The sequence below is a fragment of the Danio aesculapii genome, chromosome 6 (genome assembly GCF_903798145.1).
Source record: "Danio aesculapii chromosome 6, fDanAes4.1, whole genome shotgun sequence".
Lineage (NCBI taxonomy): Eukaryota > Metazoa > Chordata > Actinopteri > Cypriniformes > Danionidae > Danio > Danio aesculapii.
In genome coordinates this window covers 61385997-61408496 of record NC_079440.1, presented here as the reverse complement: position 1 = coordinate 61408496, position 22500 = coordinate 61385997, and the positions used below count along the sequence as shown (strand labels likewise).

At 34.4% G+C, this 22500-nt stretch overlaps 1 protein-coding gene across 2 annotated transcripts in view; it reads left to right on the top strand.

The window, feature by feature from the left end:
- Positions 1 to 15454, top strand: part of soat2 (sterol O-acyltransferase 2) — a 40547-nt gene extending 25093 nt beyond the window's left edge. For both annotated transcript variants that reach the window (XM_056460666.1, XM_056460667.1), the window contains exons 9-16: positions 1 to 45; positions 123 to 168; positions 2833 to 2962; positions 5472 to 5569; positions 6012 to 6110; positions 6190 to 6325; positions 7830 to 7975; positions 14942 to 15454. The exon at positions 1 to 45 is cut by the window's left edge and continues 40 nt beyond it. In XM_056460666.1, coding sequence (XP_056316641.1) covers positions 1 to 45; positions 123 to 168; positions 2833 to 2962; positions 5472 to 5569; positions 6012 to 6110; positions 6190 to 6325; positions 7830 to 7975; positions 14942 to 14995 — 754 coding nt within the window. In that variant the 3' untranslated portion in view covers positions 14996 to 15454. The remainder of the gene's footprint in view (positions 46 to 122; positions 169 to 2832; positions 2963 to 5471; positions 5570 to 6011; positions 6111 to 6189; positions 6326 to 7829; positions 7976 to 14941) is intronic.
- The last annotated feature ends 7046 nt before the right edge of the window (positions 15455 to 22500 follow it).

The window sequence follows — 22500 nt, the reverse complement described above, 5'->3', positions numbered from 1 at the left end:
CTTCTTGTTCTGCCCGACTCTGATCTACCGTGAGGTTTATCCGCGGTAAACACCTGACACACAGCATCACAGCATGACAGATGGAGAAATCAATATCCTCACTGTTTGTTGTTCCCTTTTAGAAACCCAAACATCAGATGGACGTTTGTGGGCAAGAACTTTCTGAAGGTGCGATTGACTAATCACTGGTGTTAAAGGGTGCATGAACTGAGATCGCAAAATTATTTATGTTTATATAAGAGCTCATAGTGCTATGGAAATATACTGTATAAAGAATATACATGCATAAACGGCAGAAAGAGATGTAGTGTGTTGTTTATTAGGGGTTTATTGAGGCACTGAATGGTTTGTTAATAGCAGAAAAAGTACCTTAAAATAAAGTATGAGAGCAGTAACTAACAATGAACAATATATGCACTATAGTACTTCATAATCGTTGTTAAGATATGATATGGATTTTCAGTTCAGGTGCATGAAGTATTATTAACCCTTATGTGCTGTTGGGGATGTTTTAATCCACTCTAGGGGGATTTTCAGTCTTAATTTCAGCTAGCAGAATGATTTTGGTGACAAATCTTATTTCAAGAGTTCACACTTAGATAATGCTCAACTATAATAGCAGGTTTGGCATGCTGTCCCGGGAGAGAACCCTGAGCTCGGAGATAGATGAGCCCAAGGTTCCCGCCTAGTTAATGAGCATTAGGAGGGACACGAGATCAGGTGTTTCTCGAATGTCCCCCTGCTTCTGGCTAATGGGTGATACTGGTTGGTTAGGCATGTATATGCGCTGGGTGCTTGTGACTGTATTCTGATTCACTTATGTACATGTTTTTGAACTGTGGGAGGAAACCGGAGGACCCGGAGAAAACCCACGCAAACACAGGGAGAACATGCAAACTCCACGCAGGGAGTGCCAACTGGTTCGAATGGGCCTTGAACCTGTGGCCCTCTTGCTGCGAGGCAACAGTGCTAATCACTGAGCCACCGTGTTGCCCGATCAAAGAGAAGGAGGGATAATGGAAGGATAGGGGGGGTTGGGAGGGGGTGTTCCGAAAACAGAGATAGGGAATGAAGTTTAGCTAGAATATATATAGTAGTTTTGGAGTGCTCCGATAGGCTAGCTAATGATTAGTGATGAGGATCAGCTGAAGTTGATCATATCACGTGTTCCTCTCTAAACTAGTTTATGAAACTTCCCTTTGTCACATATTTTGGGAAAAAATTTCTTTGACTTTTTTTTTTTTAAAACTCAATGATATACTCTGGGCAAATTTTTTTTACCCATTTGTTTTGTTGGGGATGAAAACATCCACTAAATTAAACTGCTGTAAAAGGCACCAGATTAAATTTATTTTTGCATAAATCTGTTACTCAACCTCAGTCCTGATCAAATTGTTTAGAAAATTACAGAATTTTTACAATTTAATTGCCAAATTCATGAATGATTTGCCTGATTTGGTGAAAAACACACAAAATAACTTATTTTCAATATAAAAAGTAGCTCAAAAAGACTTTTGATTAATTTATATGGAATATAACATCAAATTAAAGTGTGTGTATGTGTGTCTGTGAGCGTGAGAGGGACCTTTGCACACTTACCTTGATGCGTCTGCGAAAATCCAAAGATGCATCTCAGCTTTCAGAACTACATGGAGTAAACAAAAACAAAGACTGTGTTTATGCACCTGCTAGAGATGTACTTTTCATTGTTAGCTCAAATGAACTAAAATAGATCAATGTAGAAATCTGTAATGTGTCAAGTAGAAATATTCATACAAACATTTACTCATACTCTTAAGATAAATTTGCATAACAGCTCAGATAAATGCTGGTAAATGCAGAGTTTTTGTCTTGTTTCTAGTCAAAATAACAAAAAAATGACTTGCACTTCTAAACAAGTAACCAATATTGGCTTGTTTTCAGAAATAATGAGTCAAAATTAAGTGAGTTTTTCTTTAAAACAAGCTAAATAATCTGCCAAAGGGGAAGAAAAATAATTAACTTTTCACCCCATTGGCAGATTACTTTGCTTTGTTTTAAAGGAAAATCTCAATAATAAATAAAAATAAATCTCCCCTTTAGAATTGCAAGTTTATAATGAAGACAAAATCATTTTTAAATACTTTTTCTAATATTTCCCAAGTGCTTTTTAATGAAGAAATTAATATTTAACATGTCTAATCATAATAGTTTTAATAACTCATCTCTAATAACTGATTTATTTTCTCTTTGTCATGATGACAGTAAATAATATTAGACTAGATATTCTTCAAGACACTTCTATACAGCTTAAAGTGACATTTAAAGGCTTAACTGGGTTAATTAGGGTAAAATTAGGGTAATTAGGCAAGTCATTGTATAACAGTGGTTTGTTCTAAATTAACTCTTAAGAGGTCTACTTTTATTTATTTATTTATACACATTTATTTATTTATTTTGTCTGCAAAGCTAAAAGCAACAAGACTTTCTCCAGTTAAAATAATATCCTAGAAAATAATGTCCCTGCTCTGTAAAACAGCACTTAAATCTAACTTAAACAGCACATTTGGAAAAAGAGTTAACATTTCACATGAAATGTTCAACAGTATACAATTTTAGATTGTTGTTACAGTGTAAGTTCATTTAAATACCGAGTAATATTATTTAATTACATGCACTTACTATATGGTGAGTAAGAGTGCAGGTTAGGTTTAGCTGCATGTAACTATGCACAATTACATGCAATTACTACAGTAAATACAAGGAAAGGGATTTTTATTTTTTTATTGTGGTAGAAATGTAAAAATGTGTCATTATTGTCACTTGAGTGAGGTGTTGTCGTGTGTTTGACAGGTGCTGGCGAGTCTCTTCTACCTGTACTTCATCCTGGAGCGTCTCTGCATCCCTGTGTTCAGGAACAAGAGCGGCCTGCAGTTCAGCACACGCACACTCATACTGACGCTCTTCCACGCTGCGTTCCCAGGTACCGCACACACACACAAACACACACACACAAACAATATTTCACACAAATACACTGTTACGTCCTTTTAGATGTTAATAATAAACTAAGGGTGTTTGACATAACATATAAGAGATGAGTGTGTGTATAACAAATGGAGGGAGAAAGAAACGACTGAAGAACCAAATATCACTGCAATTGATTATTGCCCATACTTCCAGTGAAACCAGTGAAAATATATTATACAGTGAAAGAAAAATATTAACAATAAATAAATGATGACTTACTGGGGGGAGAGGAAGTAGTTAGATGTGCTTAAATCAAAGAAATAAATATAATAAATCTCAGTAACTGTGTTCAACTAACTAAACTAAATATGAAAAGAAAAGCATGAAAAGAAACATCTTCAACGTACCAAACGTCTTAACTACTCTAACTAAAAACAAAACATACACAAAGCAGCACATTCTCCTGAACCTACTGAACTAATACAAAGATGAATCTCGGTGTTGTATATGGATATCGCGCGACTTGCTCACTCCTATATGGAAGGCCGTTAGGGCCAAAACGTATCCTACAACCTCTCCGAGGTATCACTCAAACACATCTGTTAACTGGACAAGTTCACAAGCAAACACACTGCACTTTCAGATCTCAAAACTTTAGACAAGAGCATTAAACACAAGCAAAACACATTCTCTCACCCTAGCCCTCGCAAGAGAGACTGTCCTCACAGAGAAACACAGAAGGAGTAGGAGCGAGAGATGGAAAGAGATAGAGAGAGAGAGAGAGAGAGAGAGAGAGAGAGATAGAGATAGAGAGAGAGAGAGAGAGAGAGAGAGAGATCGCCATTGCAGTTTGGGCTCGGCTTTTAAAGGGCACCTATGGTAAAAAATCTACTTTTCAAGCTGTTTGGACAGACATATGTGCATGTATGGTGTATAGAGCGTCATATTGGGGTGATATAAACACACCCAGTGCTTGTTTTTCAATTTAACAACATAAAAAACGGTGGACCAATTGGAGTGGTTTTCAAACCGACCGCTACTTTACGTAGGAGAGCGGTCCCCCCGCCCACCAATATTGATTGACAGGCGCGTCATCATATCCTCAGTTTATTGATTCACGTCCGCCATTTTCAGCGTGAGTCGAAGCGATATCACTAAAGGAACACGCTAGCTCTATTTTTAGATGCAAGGCTCATTGGGCTCAACACAAGATCAATATTCTCCACATTATCGCTCTAATCAGAATTATTGGTTGTATCTTTAGGCTGGTTTGCAAACATGTGTACTTCTCATTGAGTCTACCTATACTTTATATATATGTACGACTGATTGCTGATCCTCTCACTCCTGCTCCTTCTCTGTCTGCCTGTCAGACTGTTGCAAACGCAGAGCGGGTGAGCTCATGGCCCCGCCCCCTTGTTACATTGGGCGGGAAGCCGAAACTAATCTACATGTGAAGCAACACACCCATAAATCAGCGAGCTGTGGACACGCCCCCAACATGACACTTTTTAACACATTATAATAAAACAATCTGAATTGTGTTTTAAACTGAACCTAAACTGGCACACTCAGAAGAACCATAATATTAATATTACATCATAGAAAAGAGGTAAACTATGTGCCCTTTAAACGCTACGCCGACCAGCGATTAGTGGCGCAAACCCAGCATCAGCGGCCAACGTCATCTGCACGAAATGCGGATCCTCCAATGCCGTTCGTACCTGTAACACACGCATGAAGCGACACACCCACAAACAAACAAACAAACGCACACACATATCCAAAATAGGCTCTGCAAGCGAACGTAACACATATATACACTCAAACGCGCACCAACATAAACCCAAACACAAACACCAATACAAACATAAACAAACACACACTCCACTTCTATACACTCATCATTCTACATCAACATCCATCAGGGAGTTTCTGAACTGACATGTCAGCGCTCAATCAATTCAGAAACCTCCACCAAACTGCACCAACTCACAAGATTAACTCAAACGAGCTCCTGCAGATGATTACCCTGCTGAAAAATCAAGCTTAAAACCAGCCTAGGCTGGTTGGCTGGTTTTAGGTGGTCGACCAGCCTGGTTTTAGAGGGGTTTTGGCCATTTCCAGGTTGGTTTCCAGCCATTTCCAGCCTGGTCTTAACTGGTCAGGCTGAAAAAATGACCAGCTAAATCCAGCTAAAACCAGCCTGACCAGCCTGGTTTAAGCTGGACATAGCTGGTTTTGGCTGGGCTCCCAGCCTGGCTAGGCTGGTCAAGCTTGTTTTAGCTGGTCATTATCCAGCCTGACCAGCTAAAACCAGGCTGGAAATGGCTGGAAACCAGCCTGGAAATGGCCAAAACCCCTCTAAAACCAGGCTGGTCAACCAGCTAAAACCAGCCAACCAGCCTAGGCTGGTTTAAGCTGTTTTTTTCAGTAGGGTAGTGCTGATGTTCTCATGTGGTGTGTGTGTGTGTGCGTGTGTGTGTGTGTGATCCGAGACTCAGTTCATTGTGGTTTTGCAGGAATGCTGATATTAATGCTGGGCTTTTACGCATTTCTGCACTGCTGGCTCAATGCTTTCGCAGAAATGCTGCGCTTTGCCGACCGCATGTTTTATAAAGTGAGTATGCATGTTGACTAAAACCAAAACAACAACTATTATTGGTGCTTGATAATCAAGTCTAATTTAAGTGTATTTTAAAATAAAGTTCTGTAAGCTGATATATCTTACAATTTTACACAACACTAAGTTAATATTAAGTCGTTTCTGTACTGTTTTTTTTAAATAAAACATCTAACTAACAAAGATTAATAAATGTATTCGTAGATTTGTTGTCAGTTATTGTTAGCTAACTAATTTAACCTCCCTATATAGTGAATTAAATGCACATCTGAGCCCAAACTTCATTACTTCTGTGATTTTTAAAACTGTGTATGAAAGATTTCTATTTAAATGAAACATTACATTTGTTTTGTACCACTTACGCACTAATTACTTATAATAAAAGAAGAACATGTGTGCACATGCGTGTGTTAACGCTCTGGTGTGTGTGTTTTATCAGGACTGGTGGAACTCCACTTCGTTTGCTAATTATTACCGCACGTGGAACATTGTGGTGCACGACTGGCTTTACTATTACGGCTACAGAGATTTCCTCTGGGTGAGTGTTTGACTGATCCTTACACTTGCAGCTCACGTCAGGATGATTGCGAGTGTGTGTTTTCTGCTCTGTCTATCAGCTGTCGGGGTATAAGCTGCGCTCGGTGGCCACGCTCTCGGTGTTCGCCGTTTCTGCATTAGTTCACGAGTACGCCTTCACCATGGGCTTCGGCTTCTTCTACCCGGTGATGTTCTGCACGTTTGCAGGCATTGGTGGTAAGAAAACAGGAAAACAAACAAAACTGCATTATAGGAATACTCCAATATACACACAATACACACAAATCAGTGTAGTTTATAGAGCAGGTTTGATGCATTCTGCTCCCATGATGAAATGTGTTTTCACAGTTATGAGACCGCTTTAAAGGGTGCTGTGCAAAAGCAGGTTTTAACAAATGCAACAATATACATGTATGCACGCATGAATAAATATACTTGAATAAATGCATGCATGTCTGAATAAATATATGCATAAATGCATGAATTATACACAAATTATATACAAGAAAAAAATGCATGCATGCATAAAATTAATAAACAAACTTGAATAAGTATATGTATTTGTAAAGCAATAAATATATGCATAAATGCATGAATGATTGCATACATAAATTCAATTCATCTTTATTTCTATAGCGATTTTACAATGTAGATTGTATCGAAGCAGCTTAACAGAGAAGTTCTAGTAAAGTCCAGATAAAATATATACATGAAAAATGCATGAATAATAAATATAGTTGAAAAAATTCTTGCATATCTGAATTAACAAATATGTGCGAAAATAATGAATGATTGCATGCACAAATTAAATATATGATTGAAAAAAATGCATGCATGCATGAATTAATATAGCTAAAAATATTCATGCATATCTGAATTAATAAATGTATGCATAAATTAATGAATGATTGCATGCACAAATTAAATACATAGATGAAAAAATGCATGCATGCATGAATTAATAAATATAGTTGAAAAGATTCATACATATCTGAATTAACAAATATATGCGAAAATAATGAATGATTGCATGCACAAATGAAATATATGATTGAAAAAAATGCATGCATGCATGAATTAATATAGCTAAAAATATTCATGCATATCTGAATTAATAAATGTATGCATAAATTAATGAATGATTGCATGCACAAATTAAATACATACATGAAAAAATGCGTGCATGCATGAATTAATAAATATAGTTAAAAAGATTTATGCATGGCTGAATTTAAAAATGTATGCATTAACAAAAAGATGCATAAATGCATGAATAATTGCATGCTAATTCAATGTTTACATGAGAAAATGCATGCATGCATAAATTAACATATGCATAAATACATGAATGATTGCATGCAAAAAATAATGATATAAATGAATGCATGCATGAAGTAGGACAGTGAATAAATGCATGCAAGCACAGAGGAGTAACCGCAGCATTCATTGAATTGTTAATTTGTGCCTACAGTCTTTCATTCACTCATACATGCATTTATGCACATATTCATTAGTTTATTATTATATTTACATACATCCAGTATGATTATATTATAATTTAATTAACACATAATTTGATGAGTAAATGCATGAATATTTTGTCAAACATTTACCCAAAAATGTCAGTGCAACTAGGACGACATAAAAGGCTCACCGGGCTCTCTATTACTTAGTTAATGAACAGGCAGAAATGCGGTGCTTTTCTTTCTTACCTTTCCAGTGGTGTTCAACTTCGCCATGAATGACAAACGCAAGAGTCCAGTGTGGAACATCATCATGTGGACGTGTCTGTTCATCGGTCAGGGTGTCCACGTGTGTCTGTACTGTCTGGAGTGGTATGCACAGATTCACTGCCCGCGCACCGGGGTAAGAGCTCACGATTCTGACTTTTTTACTATTATTTTTTTTTAATAAGGAAAATCTGAATTACAATAATCCTCCATTTTAAATCAACATTTATAATCTCAAGGTTTTTTCTTAAAGAGACAGCGCACTCAAAACTGAAAATATCCTTATTTCCTCACATTTAAGTGGGTGAATTTATGAATTTCTTTGTTCTGTTGAACAATGCTGAAAAATGTTGGAAAAAAACATCTAACGACATCCATAACATACCTGTTAACCCTCCCGTTTTTCCCGGGATTCTCCCGTATTTTACAGTTCTATCCCGCTATCATCCCGTAAAGGTATTTTCCTGTATTTTCAGTCTTTCTCTGAAGGGTGGCAAATAAACATTAAAGAGCTGAGCCGAGCTATACGCAACCCATACCGCCGAACCACCAGGGGTCGCCCCTTGCTCTTAATGTGAGTCTGTTCTGTGCTTTCGCTTTGTTTAGGCATGGAAACACTTTGAAATAAATAAAAAACGGCGGGATTTTTATTTCCTTTTTATTACCGTCTCCCCTTCATATGCAATCCTGAAAACAGTCATGTAGCGGTGCGTGACTGTCAGCTGACGCGCTCCACAGTAATAAACAGACGCTGTTTACCAAACGGATTCTGTACACGCGATTTGAAGCGGAGTGAAAGTCTGGGTGTGTGTTTAAACAGACAAATACACATAATTAATAATAGTAATAATAATAATAATATCTGAATATGTGGATCTTGGTGGTGTTTTTTTTTTAAACACACTAATTTCGTCATAAATGTGCATAAAAAGTTAGGAAAGCAATCGAAAGCTTTCATTAAAACGTTAGATCTGTGCCTTTTTAAAGTGACACCTGTTATTTAATGCAAAAAATCTAAATAAATAAGAGATTCAATCGTTGCTCTTTAATCAGAATGTGCAAGTTATACAGTGAAGAAACGGCTATTGAGATCTGATAGCTTGATTCCATTTCATTATAATAGCTTTTAATTATAATAAGCTGAACTGTTTGCTAATGTATTTGCTGCTAATGTATACTATTTAATTTTTCTTTTGTAAATAATAATAAAACATATTAAGGACCATTTAACTGTTTATTTACAATGAAAAAGCTGCAATTGAACATAGCATGGGGGGAGGGGGGTGTTATAACCATCCCTTATTATGGTGGGCATATCCCTTATTTTCACATCCCAATGCTGACAGGTATGATCCATAGTAGGAACAAAATATAATTTTTTTACCCCAGCATTCTTCAATATATCTTCATTTGTGTTTAACAGTCGAATAAAACTGAAACAAAATTAAGAATGAGGAAATGATGACAGAATTTTCATTTTTGGGTGAACTGTCCCTTTAAGAGAAACCTCCCAATTAATCTTTCCTTCATTTATTCATTGAAAAAAAAGAAAAAAAAAAAGAAAAGGAAATAGTCCAAATTTTGGATATAAAAGGTGAAGTTACTGTATCTTGTATTTGTTCATTGTGTAGTGGAATCATCTGTATATGTGAACCTACGGGATTCTCTTTCAGCAGTGCTCATGGCTAGGGCCAGACAGGATCTGCGGACAATTTTTGTTATTTCTGTGGAGAATTCTGTAAAAAAGTCTGTGGATTTATGCAGAATGATTTTAGGAGTATCATAATTACAAACTTAATATATGAAATAAAAAAAATAGTAAATGTTTTACTTTGATGTTTACAATGTAAAATCCAATTAGATCCACTTATTTGGTAAACAAAACAAGTCTCTCATCTAATATATCTACTATTTTAGTATACAAATATATACAAAATATTTACATATATATATATAACTATAAATATATATAAATATATATAAATATGAATAAATATATATAAATATAAATATATATAAATATATATAAATATATAAATATATATAAATATAAATATATATAAATAAATATAAATATATAAATATATATAAATATAAATATATATAAATAAATATAAATATATATATATATAAATAAATATATAAAAATATATAAATATAAATATATATATAAATGAATATAAATATAAATAAATATATAAAAATATATAAATATAAATATATAAATATAAATATATATAAATATAAATATATATATAAATATAAATATATATAAATATAAATAAATAAATATAAATATAAATATATATATATATATATATATATATATAAATATAAATATATATAAATAAATATAAATATAAATATATATAAATAAATATAAATATATATATATAAATAAATATATAAAAATATATAAATATAAATATATATATAAATGAATATAAATATATATAAATATATATAAATATAAATATATATAAATAAATATATAAAAATATATAAATATAAATATATATAAATATAAATATATATAAATATATATATATATATATATATATATATATATATATATATATAAATATATATATAGATAGATAGATATTTATATTAAGATAGATATAAATATATATAAATTTATTTATATCTATCTATCTATCTATCTATCTATCTATATATATATATATATATATATATATATATATATATATATATATATATATATATATATATATATACAAATAAATATACACAAAGAAAATCTGTATTGTAAATAATTCATATGAACATTATAATATTGCTATTATTATAATTACAATAAATTAGTTAAATTAATTCAAAAACAGAATAAATATAAAATTTACACATTTACAAAAGTAAACACATAGACTCAACGATGGCCTAAAAATCTGCAGAAATCTGCGCGCACAGATTGCGTGTGGGCCAACTCATGACCAAACAATCTCACACACACTCTATAAAACACTCACACTTGCTCTTTGCGATTAACGGATCAGTGTTTGGTCACGAAGGCGCACAGTGCAGATGTGGCTCAAAGACGGAGATGATTAAGTTCTGTCCAGGATTAAGCTACAAAACCAGCAAAGCCAGCAGAAGATGCTGCCAGATGGTGTGGTGACAGCTCACACAGCAGAAATAAATATGAGAGACTGAGGGACGTAACATTATGAAATAACATCAATAACACATTGCAGCAAATACTGCACAACTTAAAATTGCAATGCGAACATGTTCTCATCACTCACTAGGTGGCACTGCAGAGTCACTCTGATTCAAAGCAGGAGTCAACTATGAGGAATCATCATCTTTGACAGAACAAATGTGTCTTATGTAAGGAGCCATTGACTCCGGTACATTGGATTATTAGAGGATAATGCACACCCAAAATGAAACGGCAACATCCCCACCTCAGGTGTGCCTTACTTTCTAATAATTCAATGGACTTGTTTTAAAAATGCATCAATGTTATGTGAGGAATAATTGACGACAGGTTGTTGCATTATCAGAAAATAATGCACGTGATTTCTTCCACATCTCCTCCAAAGCCTCCTGTTGTGTTTGGATGTGACTTGTGACTATCATAAGCTGTAAAATAACTCAAATCATTCAGCGTATAGTGATATGGAGCTGTAATGTGCTCAAAACCTGCCGGAACTACTTTAGCTGTGCGTTTATCTGTACATGAAGGCACACTTTATCAGCCAATCAGAATCAAGCATTCAACAGACCCATAGTATAAATGAGGAATAACTGATGGGAGGCTGTTGATTATTAGACAATAATACACATCCAAAGGGTAACAGCTACAGCAACACCTTAATTGTGCATTATTTTTCTAATAATTCAATGGACTTATTTTAAAATGCATTCATGTTATGTAAGGAATAACTGATGGCAGGTTGTTACATTATCAGAAAACAAGGTTGCTTCCTCCAAAGCCATCTGCTGTGTCGTTTGCTTTAAAAGCTCAAATTATTCAGTGATATGGAGCTGTAATGTGTTTAAAACCTGCCGGAACTACTTTATGTGTGCATTTATCTGGCACACCTTAGAATGCTCATCAGCCAATCAGAATCAAGCATTCAGCAAGCCCCTAGTATAACTGAGGAATAATTGACGGGATAGAAGAACATAACAGAAACTTCACCACATCGGTTGTGCATTATTTCCTAATAATTCAATGGACTTGCTTTAAAAATGCATTCATGTAGTGTGAGGAATATTTGACAACGGGTTGTTGCATCATCAGAAAATAACGCACAACCAAAGATTTCTTCCACATCTCCTCCAAAGCCTCCTGTTGTGTTCTGATGTGATTTCCGTCTGTCGTATGCTTTAAAATAACTCAAATCGTTCAGCGTAGTGTTATGAAGCTGTAATGCGCTCTAAACCTGCTGGGACCACTTTAGCTAACGTAAAATAACCAAACAACTAATAACTATCAGCCAATCAGAATCAAGCATTCAGCAAGTTCATAGTATAAATGAGGAACCCAAAATGGAGATTCAGCCACAATGTGAAGTGGAGTTGCTGTTAAGCTGTGTTCACACCAAATGAGGAATTAATTGCACCAGTAAATGATATACAAAGTGATTGCAAAAGCAAGAATAGAGGCGAATTATCATTGCAGCCAAGACATTTGCCACGAAAGCAGGAATTCGCCTTAAAATCACTGTTCAGATGTTGTATTTGATGTGATTTTTGCATGTTGTATGTTTTAAAATAACTAAAATCCGTCAGCTCAGTGATATGGAGCTGTAATGCACTCAAAACCTGCCGGAACTACTTGATCTGTGCGTTTATCTGACACACCTTAGAACGCTCAGCAGCCAATCAGAATCAAGCGTAAATGAGGAACAATCGATGGTAGGCTGTTGTATTATTAGAAAATAATTCAGCCACAATGTGAATGGAGTGCTGCGTTCACACCAAATAATAATAATAATAATAAATTACACACAAAGCCAATGCAAATACACAAACCGAGGTGAATTATTGGTGCCGCTGACTCGAATAATGCGCAATGTACAATGAATTTGCCATGAAAGCACAGAAATCTACCATGCAGGATCAAATAATTCGACTCTAGCAAAATAATTTGTAATAATTGAATGTCCCGGAGTGCATTATTGTGCTTATACTCCAGTTCTCACAGCTAAATGCACTGTTCAGATGTTGTATTTGAGAGTTTATTTGTCAGGTTTTTCTCCTCAGACTGCTCCTGTGTGTAGCACTAGTGTTTTCCATATCTCCTCCAAAACCTTCTGTTGTGTTTTAATGTGATTTTCATCAGTTTCATCTTTAAATGACCCGAAATCATTCTGTGGAGTGATATGGAGCTGTAATTTGCTCAAAAACCTGCCGGAACTACTTCAGCTCTGATTTTAGCTGACAATAACCAAACACCTTAGAGCAGTGGTGCCTGTTCCTGGAGGTCGACCTTCCTGCAAAGTTCAGCTCCAACCCTGATCAAACACACCTGAACCAGTTAATTAGGACCAGAACAGCACTTGATAATTACAGGCAGGTGTGTTTGATATGGGTTGCAACTGAAATCTGCAGGAAGAGGGTTGGTCACCCCTGCCTTAGAGCGACCATCAGCCAATCAGAATCAAGCAAAGGCATGAATAGAGGTGAATTATCGACACGGCACAGATGACGAGTTCAGCCAATCAAAATCAAGAATTCAGCAAGCCCATAGTATAAATGAGAAATAACTGATGGGAGGCTGTTGTATTATTAGAGAATAATTCCGACACAATGTGAAGCGGAGTGGCTGTCATGCTGCGTTCACACCAAATGTGAAATTAAGCATTCACATGAGTAAATTACATACAAAGTTAAAGCTAATACACAAAAAGAGGTGAATTATTGGTGATAATGACATGAATAATGCGCAACGAGCAATGAATTAGTCATGAAAGCACAGAAATCTACCATGCAAGATTAAATAATTCAACTCTAGCAAATTAATTAGAATAATTCAATGTCCCGGAGTGCATTATTAGCTAAATCCACTGTTCAGATGTTGAATTTGAGATTTGATGTGATTTTCATCAGTCGTATGCTTTAAAATAACTATAATCATTCTGCGGAGTGATATGGAGCTGCAATATGTTCAAAACCTGCCGGAACTACCTCAGCTCTGATTTTAGCTGACAATAACCAAACACCTTAGAGTGACCATCAGCCAATCAGAATCAAGCATATAACAAGCAAATGCATGAATAGAGGTGAATTGTCGGCACGGCACATTGCGTCTACTGCGCAAGTTCAAATATAATTTACTGCCTTATTTTCTGATAATTTAATGGACGGCTGTCAATTATTCTGCTTCTCTGGTCTCCGACGCAAAATCCACTGTTCAGATGTTGTATTTGAGACTGTATTTGTCAGGTTTTGGTCTAAACTCATTCAGCGTAGTGATATGGAGCAGTAATGTGCTCAAAACCTGCCGGAACTACTGTAGCTGTGCATTTATCTGAAAATCACCTTAGAACACTCATCAGCCAATCAGAATCAAGCATTCAGCAATGCTTTAAAACATATGCTTTAAAATAACTGAACTCATTCAGTGTAGTGATATGGAGCAGTAATGTGCTCAAAACCTGCCGGAACTACTGTAGCTGTGCATTTATCTGAAAATCACCTTAGAACACTCATCAGCCAATCAGAATCAAGCATTCAGCAATGCTTTAAAACATATGCTTTAAAATAACTGAACTCATTCAGCGTTGTGATACGGAGCTATAATGCGCTCAAAACCTGCCGGAACTACGTCAGCCGTGCATTTCTCTGAAAATCACCTTAGAATGCTCATCAGCCAATCAGAATCAAGCATTCAGCAATGCTTTAAAACATATGCTTTAAAATAACTGAACTCATTCAGCGTAGTGATATGGAGCTATAATGCGCTCAATCTTCCGGAACTATTTTAGCTGTGCATTTATCTGAAAATCACCTTAGAATGCTCATCAGCCAATCAGAATCAAGCATGCCTTGTAGTATAAACTACACAAAACAGTTCACTTTCGCTGTAAACCATATTGAATAGTTTTATGTGTGTGTTTTGTGCACTCAGGCGGGATTCTGGGATTTGGTGACGCCACGCTCCTGGACGTGCAGTTATCAGTGACACTGAACACAAACACACACAGTGACCCATATATTCTGATCACTAACCGACTGTGTGCTTGAGGACGGATCAGGCTTTACATACTACTGGTGACACATTACTAAACATATTACATAACGTACTTACAGCAACTCACATTTTCTGCTTGATGAAGCGCAGCAGCCTCTGTAAATGTAGCCTGTTTGTAGTTTTTACCTTGACTACTGTATATATTTGGATTGTTATGTGTTAGAAATTATCTGGAAATGTATTTAAGCTAACAGAACATGGTCAAATGTTCATTATAATGTAAAAATGCATAATCTTTAACACATATGAAATGTTCCTGCTGCACTATTTAGTTTAACAAACAACTATTGTATTCAGAAGATTTATTCAATGCACAAAGAGCCAAAACCTACATTTAAGGCAATGTTTTAATTGTATTTGCATGATTTAAATAACCGTTTAAAATAAATACAAGCTACATATTTTAATTTTAATGGTTATTATTCTTTTTTTGCATGCACAATGATTGTTGTCAATGATTAATTACTCTACCTGAGGTGTGTTAGTTTAACTTAAGGTCACCAATGATACTTTGCGCAAATAAAACGTGCAATACGGATGCCAGAAGAGCTTACTCATAATTTTCACACACACACACACACACACTACCTGATAAAACTATTGTGGCCTATTTAAGTTTTAGGAACAGTAAATAATATCTTGACTTCTAGTTGATGATTGTGTATCGGAAGTGTCTTATATGAAAGGTAAAGGCCTCTAGATGAGGTTTATTTGAGCTCAATATAATCTGATCATGTCTTGATGTTGACTGATTTGATTAGGACAGTAAGGTCTGACTCTGCTTAGACTAAAGTCTGCTCACTGAACCTTCAATAATGTCCAGTATAGAATATGTGCTCATGCTGCAGTGGAAACAGAATGAATATTGTGTCTGACTCCATCATGAGCTTGGAGGACTGCATCCATACATCTCTGCAATGACTCAAATCACTGATTAATAAAGTCATCTGGAATGGCAAAGAAAGCCTTCTTGCAGGACTCCCAGAGTTCATCAAGAGTCTTTGTGTTCATCTTCAACATCTCCTTCTTCATCTTACCCCAGACATGCTCAATAATGTTTATGTCTGGTGACTGGGCTGGCCAATCCTGGAGCACATTGACCTTCTTTGCTTTCAGGAGCTTTGATGTGGAGGCTGAAGTATGAGAAGGAGCGCTATCCTGCTGGAGAATTTGCCCTCTCCTGTGGTTTGTAATGTAATGGGCAGCACAAATGTCTTGATACCTCAGACTGTTGATGTTGATCATCCACTCTGCAGATCTCTCGCACACCTCCATACTGAATGTAACCCCAAACCATGATTTCTCCTTCACCAAACTTGACTGATTTCAATGAGAATCTTGGTCCATGTGGGTTCAAGTAGGTCTTCTGCAGTATTTTGATGATTGGGATGCAGATCAACAGATGATTGATCGCAAAATTCTGACACTTTTCTAAATGATTAACTAGAAAATATTATCTGTTGCTCTAACAACTGGGATTGTCATATATATTATTTATATAAATATATATGCACTAGCACTGTCTCTGAACAGATGTTTAAAATGCTGTATTTTATTTAAAATGGAAGCTCAGATGTGTTACCTTTTTATCAGTTTTCTCCTAAAACTGTACTTCATACATTATATTTTCCTTCTTGAGAAGGTTTTATTTCTAAAAATATTTCTAAAAGGTTTCACTCACTATCCAGTGATGCAGTTTCACATTTAAGAGAAGTTATAAAACAAACATACCGTAACACCTCCAACATGAAGCTATTTAGCGGAAGCTTTAACAGAAAGCAACGTTCAAGTGAGGAACTCTGTCTGCATTTTATAACACAAGAACAACAAAAGTTGCTCCAATTTCTAAATTAAAGCAGAAAAAGCACAGAAGCGGAAACAGAATGCAGAAAAAGATGAAGACAGAAGAAGAAGCTCATTTCTGAAAATAATTTAAATAGAGGAAGTTTTTCACAATGTGCTTGTTCCTCAGCGCTGTTCGTTTTTTAGATCCATGATAAAGAGGAGCAATTCAAAAGCATAAATAAAAGGGGGAGATTAAAAAATGAATTAAATTGATAAGGATGCAATCTTTTCCATGTCTAAACTAGATTTTGTAATAAGCATCCATGGCAGCGACACGTAAACTGATATGACAATGATCCCCTCAGGTACTGATTATGTGCTTTATTCAGTGTTAAATGCTCCCAATGTGAGTTCTTATATGATGTTTATTTGTATTGCTATACTGAAAGCAGCAGCAGATCGTTTACCTCATATCTTGGTAGAAACACTTTAGAATCGTGGTCCATTAGTTAACGTTAATGGATTCACTAACATTGAGTGTGAATAATATTGTTAAGCATTTATTAATCAATATTAAGCATTACAATATTACAATACAAAATTGTGCTTGTTAAAGTGTATGCTGAATGCTACGATGAAGCCAACAGAACAACATCGTCTGCGAATAACAGAGATGAAATCCTGCGGTCCTTGAACCGGACCCCCTCCAGCCCAAGGCTGAGCTTTGAAATCCTGTCCATAAAAATGATGATCAGAATTGGCGACAAAGGGCAGCCCTGCCGGAGCCCAACATGCACTGGAACAAGTCTGACTTATTGCCGGCAATGTAAACCAAACCCCTACTCTGTTCTTACAGGGACAATACAGCCCTGAACAGAGCGCCTCTGACCCATTACTCCCAGAGCACCCTCCACAGAATGCCACATGGGACACGGTCGAATGCCTTCTCCAAGTCCACAATACACATGTAGACTGGTTGGGCATACTCCCATGAACCCTCGAGCACCCTGGTGAGGGTATAGAGCTGGTCCAGTGTACCACGGCCTGGACAAAAACCGCATTGTTCCTCCTGGATCCTAGGTTCAACCATCAGCCGGATCCTCCTTTCCAATACCCTGGCATAGACTTTCCCCAGGAGGCTGAGGAGTGTGATCCCCCTATAACTGGAGCACACCCTCCGGTCCCCCTTCTTTAAAATGGGAACCACCACCCCAGTTCCCCAGTCCAGAGGTATAGTCCCCGACCTCCAAGTGATATTGTATGAAAGAAATGTGGATGACGTGTCGAGATGATTGACAGGGCTCATAACGAAGCAAAAGAACGGTCCATTATTGAGAAAGCAGATTGTCTAAAGCTTGCACACTCTTCTGTCACACACTCTAAAGTATATTATCATTATTTACAAAAAAACGTAGGCGAACTTTAAAACAGCAAAACCCACAGCACTAGAGCTGATGTTGATATTCGACAGTGGCTTTAAAGCATCACTCCAATAATACTGGGATGTTGTCTGGGATCACAGCATGTTTTATTCAGGATCTTCAAGCACCATCAACACAAAAACTGAAGCAGACAATGAAAGCACTGACCAAAACAAAACCACAGAGCAAGAGAAAATAGCATAATGCACACAGAAAGATCATGTGTCCGATTAGAAACAAACCACAGTTAGTCCTGAATGCATTAACAAATAACATGCACAACTGATGGACATGTGAGAAAGTGAAGAGCTAATGTCTGAGAGTCAAGTCAACAAGCAAAAACAAGAGGATTATTAATAATGATATCCACAGAATATTCTCTCACTGACCGTCATTCTGCGGTCAGTCACGTGGCATAAGAGGATAAATCCGATTTCAGCCTCTGAACACTGTAAATAAGCACAGAATCCTCCTTTATATGACATTAATGTGGCTTTCATAAGAGTTCAATCCCAGAGGAAATGCAGGAATCTCCTTAAAACAGAATTGAGCTCAATGATGCTGAAAAACACACACAGATCTGCTGCTTTACACAATGAAGACTGTGCAAAACAAGAACACACACGGGTCATTCTGTCAAACAGGTGGATTCTGTACACTTTAAATGAGGTGGATTTAAAATACATTACATTTATAGGAGACTAGCTATGTAGATAGCTAGATAGCTGCGTTTCCATCCTCCTATTAAACACATTTACCGAACAAATTCCAGTATGTGCATGATAAAAAGTCATGTGATTTTGTTATAGGAGGTCATGTGATGATAAAAATGTGTTCAGCATCTCAGTATCAGTGCTATTATATTATTAATGACCTCCAGAATCAAGAGCGTCTGTGCTCCGTGTTTCATGCATTCAACACCACCTGTGTGTCAGGATTGCGTGTCAGGATTGCCGTCTGAGGTGCAAGTCATTTAATAAATGAAAAGATTGACGCAGCTTCTGTTATCGCAGCAAATTCTGCTTTTACTGTTGATATTTGGCGCCAGTTAATCAGTAAGTGATTATTTTGTTCTGTTTGATTCATTGGATGGAAACACTGCTTTATTCGTATATTCCAGTTTTGCGAATACATTTAATTTGCATCTTTGGATGGAAACACAGCTACTGACAGAATGCACCATCCAAAGCTGAATGAATATTTATTTTTAAAACATTAGGGGTTATAAAACCAGGGTTTTTTAGGTCTTAACTGTACTTTTTTATAAATATTTATTGCTATTTTAGTTCAACTTCTTGACAAGTGTAAATTCTTTAAAAGTAAAAAAAAAAGAATTATATTAAGGATTTTGACATTTAAAAAAAGTAATAAAATGAGTGAATAAAATGATTAAACAAAATATTAAATACAAAAACATTAGGTCACACTTTATTTTGATGGTCTGTTTGTTGAATTTAGGTTACACTGCAACTGATTCTCATTAGATTATAAATAGACTTTTAGGTTAGGGTTAGTGTTGACATTTACTTGCAAAGTTTCTCATAGTCAGTTAAATGCCTGTTGAAGGAGCAGAATCAGCAGATATTAAGCAGACAGTCTACTAATATTCAACTGGACCATCGAAATAAAGTGTTACCAAATATTAATAAAAAGTACAGTAATTTCTGAATGAGACCAAACGATATGGACATGTATAAAAATAAATTATTTACTTGACCTAATTGCCAAATAAACATCTGTATTTTCTGCTAGTTTCAAATAATTGAATAATAACTGCAAATAAATAAATAAAGTAAAAGTAAAAAAAGAAAAGAAAATGTCGTCACTTTATTTATTTATAGTTATTATTCAGTTCTTAAATATTTGACAATTAGGTCAAGTAAATGAATGTGTTTTGTTTGATTTATTGGTTTCATTTAAAAACAACTGTACTTTTTTTACTATTATTTATTATATATTTAATGCTCATGTATATATATATATATATATATATATATATATATATATATATATATATATATATATATATATATATATATATATATATATATATATATGTATAAGCATATATAAAATGTACAATATATAATATACAAATGTTTATTTGGCAATTAGGTGAATTAAATTAATGTTTTTTTATTTGTTTAGTTTTATTTACATATCCACATCCTTTGGTCTCATTTAGAAATGACTGTACTTTAATTAAAATCTATGTTGAGGCTTTTTTCCTCATTTTATTATTACTTGTATTATTACTTGTAAATATAAATACATTTTATTATTACTTGTATTATTACTTGTAAATATAAATACATTTTATTATTACTTGTAAATGTCCAAATCCTTTACATTTTCTTTACATTTGACGTTTACTCATTTTATTGATTAATTTGCTGTTATTATTCAGTTATTTAAAACTGTTTATTGGGCAATTAGGTCAATTAAATGAATGTTTCATTGTTTTTAAATAGGCCCACGTTGAGAAATGACTCAATATATTTATGTTCATCAATATAAATGTACGATTTTTCAACATGACATTTTAAAGTCAACAATAAGAATATTTTGGTTGTTTTTTAATCATTTTATTATTATTTTTAATTAAAAAAAAAAACACTAATATTTAATGACCTACTTCAGTTAAACTAAATGAAAATTAAAAACCTTTTCCTTGGCAACTAGCTGAACTATTTAACATTTCATGTTAAAAAAAAAAGTTTGTCTACTAGGTTAATGCTGTAATAACTATGCAAGAGAGGGATATTTTATTTTTCTGCATCATAAAAAACTATTTACTAAACAAAATGTTCACCTGAGAAACCTCACACCATCAAACTATAAAATATACATTTATAGTGGAGACGTTAGTTCATCCTTGGCAGGGAAAGCAGAGCATTTAATTTTCAACACAATTAACATTTCTTTAAATTAATTAATTAATTAAATCATGCAAATATTAATGCATAAACAACATAAAAGGCACCGGTTTTCTAGAATGACCCGACCCACAAAACACTGAGATTACAGTAAAACAATCAAAAAAACACACAGATTTGGTCCCGTGAGTGAAGAGAAATCAGCATTGCTGTTTGTGTGATCCAGCAGATTTATATATTTATATGTGAAGAGACTCCTCTGTGTCTTCCTAAGGTAAAGTGGATTTGTTTGAATGAACTCAATAATAAGCGTAATAAAGTGGTTGTTTGATTCTCTAGAGAGTGTGTAGGTAAGATGATGAAATGCAGGCTCCTCATAGCTTATTTAGATGTGTATGAACATGTCACTTTGCTCATCTACATATTTCTTGTGTTCAGATGAATTTCACACACAAAAAAGGCAAAAATAAAACAGTCTGGGGTCTATTTCACTCTAAAATAATATTACTAAATCTTTTAAAATGACTAATTACTCTAAAGCAAAAAAACTAGACTTGTTTTTAACTGTTGTACCATTTAATTACAAAAATAATGTAGGAGTTTTAGTACTACATTTGCTGTAAACGGTGCATCTGCTGCACTGAATTTATGACAATAGTTTAAAATGTACCATAAAGTATAAAAAAATTCACAAATGTCCGGACTGGACGAATTTCAGACATGACAATAGAAAATTGGCATCTGGACTGTAGATTTGCTTCATCTGAGTGAAAATATTATGCAAACATACAAAGAGTATATATGTGTGTGTGTGTGTGTGTGTGTGTGTGTGTGTTTAGATTTGGGAATAAATATATTGATAGGATGCATTAGAAATTAAATGAAAAATCTGGTATTTGTTTTATAACGAAAATAATAAGCTAATAATGGACCAAAATATCATTATTGCTACTACTAATATTGAGGACAGCGTGTTTAAAAATATATTAAATATCTAAAATAACAACAATAATAATAATTTTAATATCATTATTACTATTGTTATTTATCATCATTTTTTTCTTATGTTAAATATTAATAATCATTATTATTATCATCATCATTTTCATCATCATCATCATATTTTTCTAATATTAAATAATAATAATAATAACTATTATTTAGGACGGCTTGTTTAAAAATGTCAAGCAAAGAATCCAAAATATTAATAATAATAATAATAATAATGATTATTATATATCTTTTTCATCACCATATATTATATAAATACAATTCTTATATTAAATAATAATAATGATAATAATAACAATAATAATTATGATTACTGTTATTATTATTATTTACTATTATTATG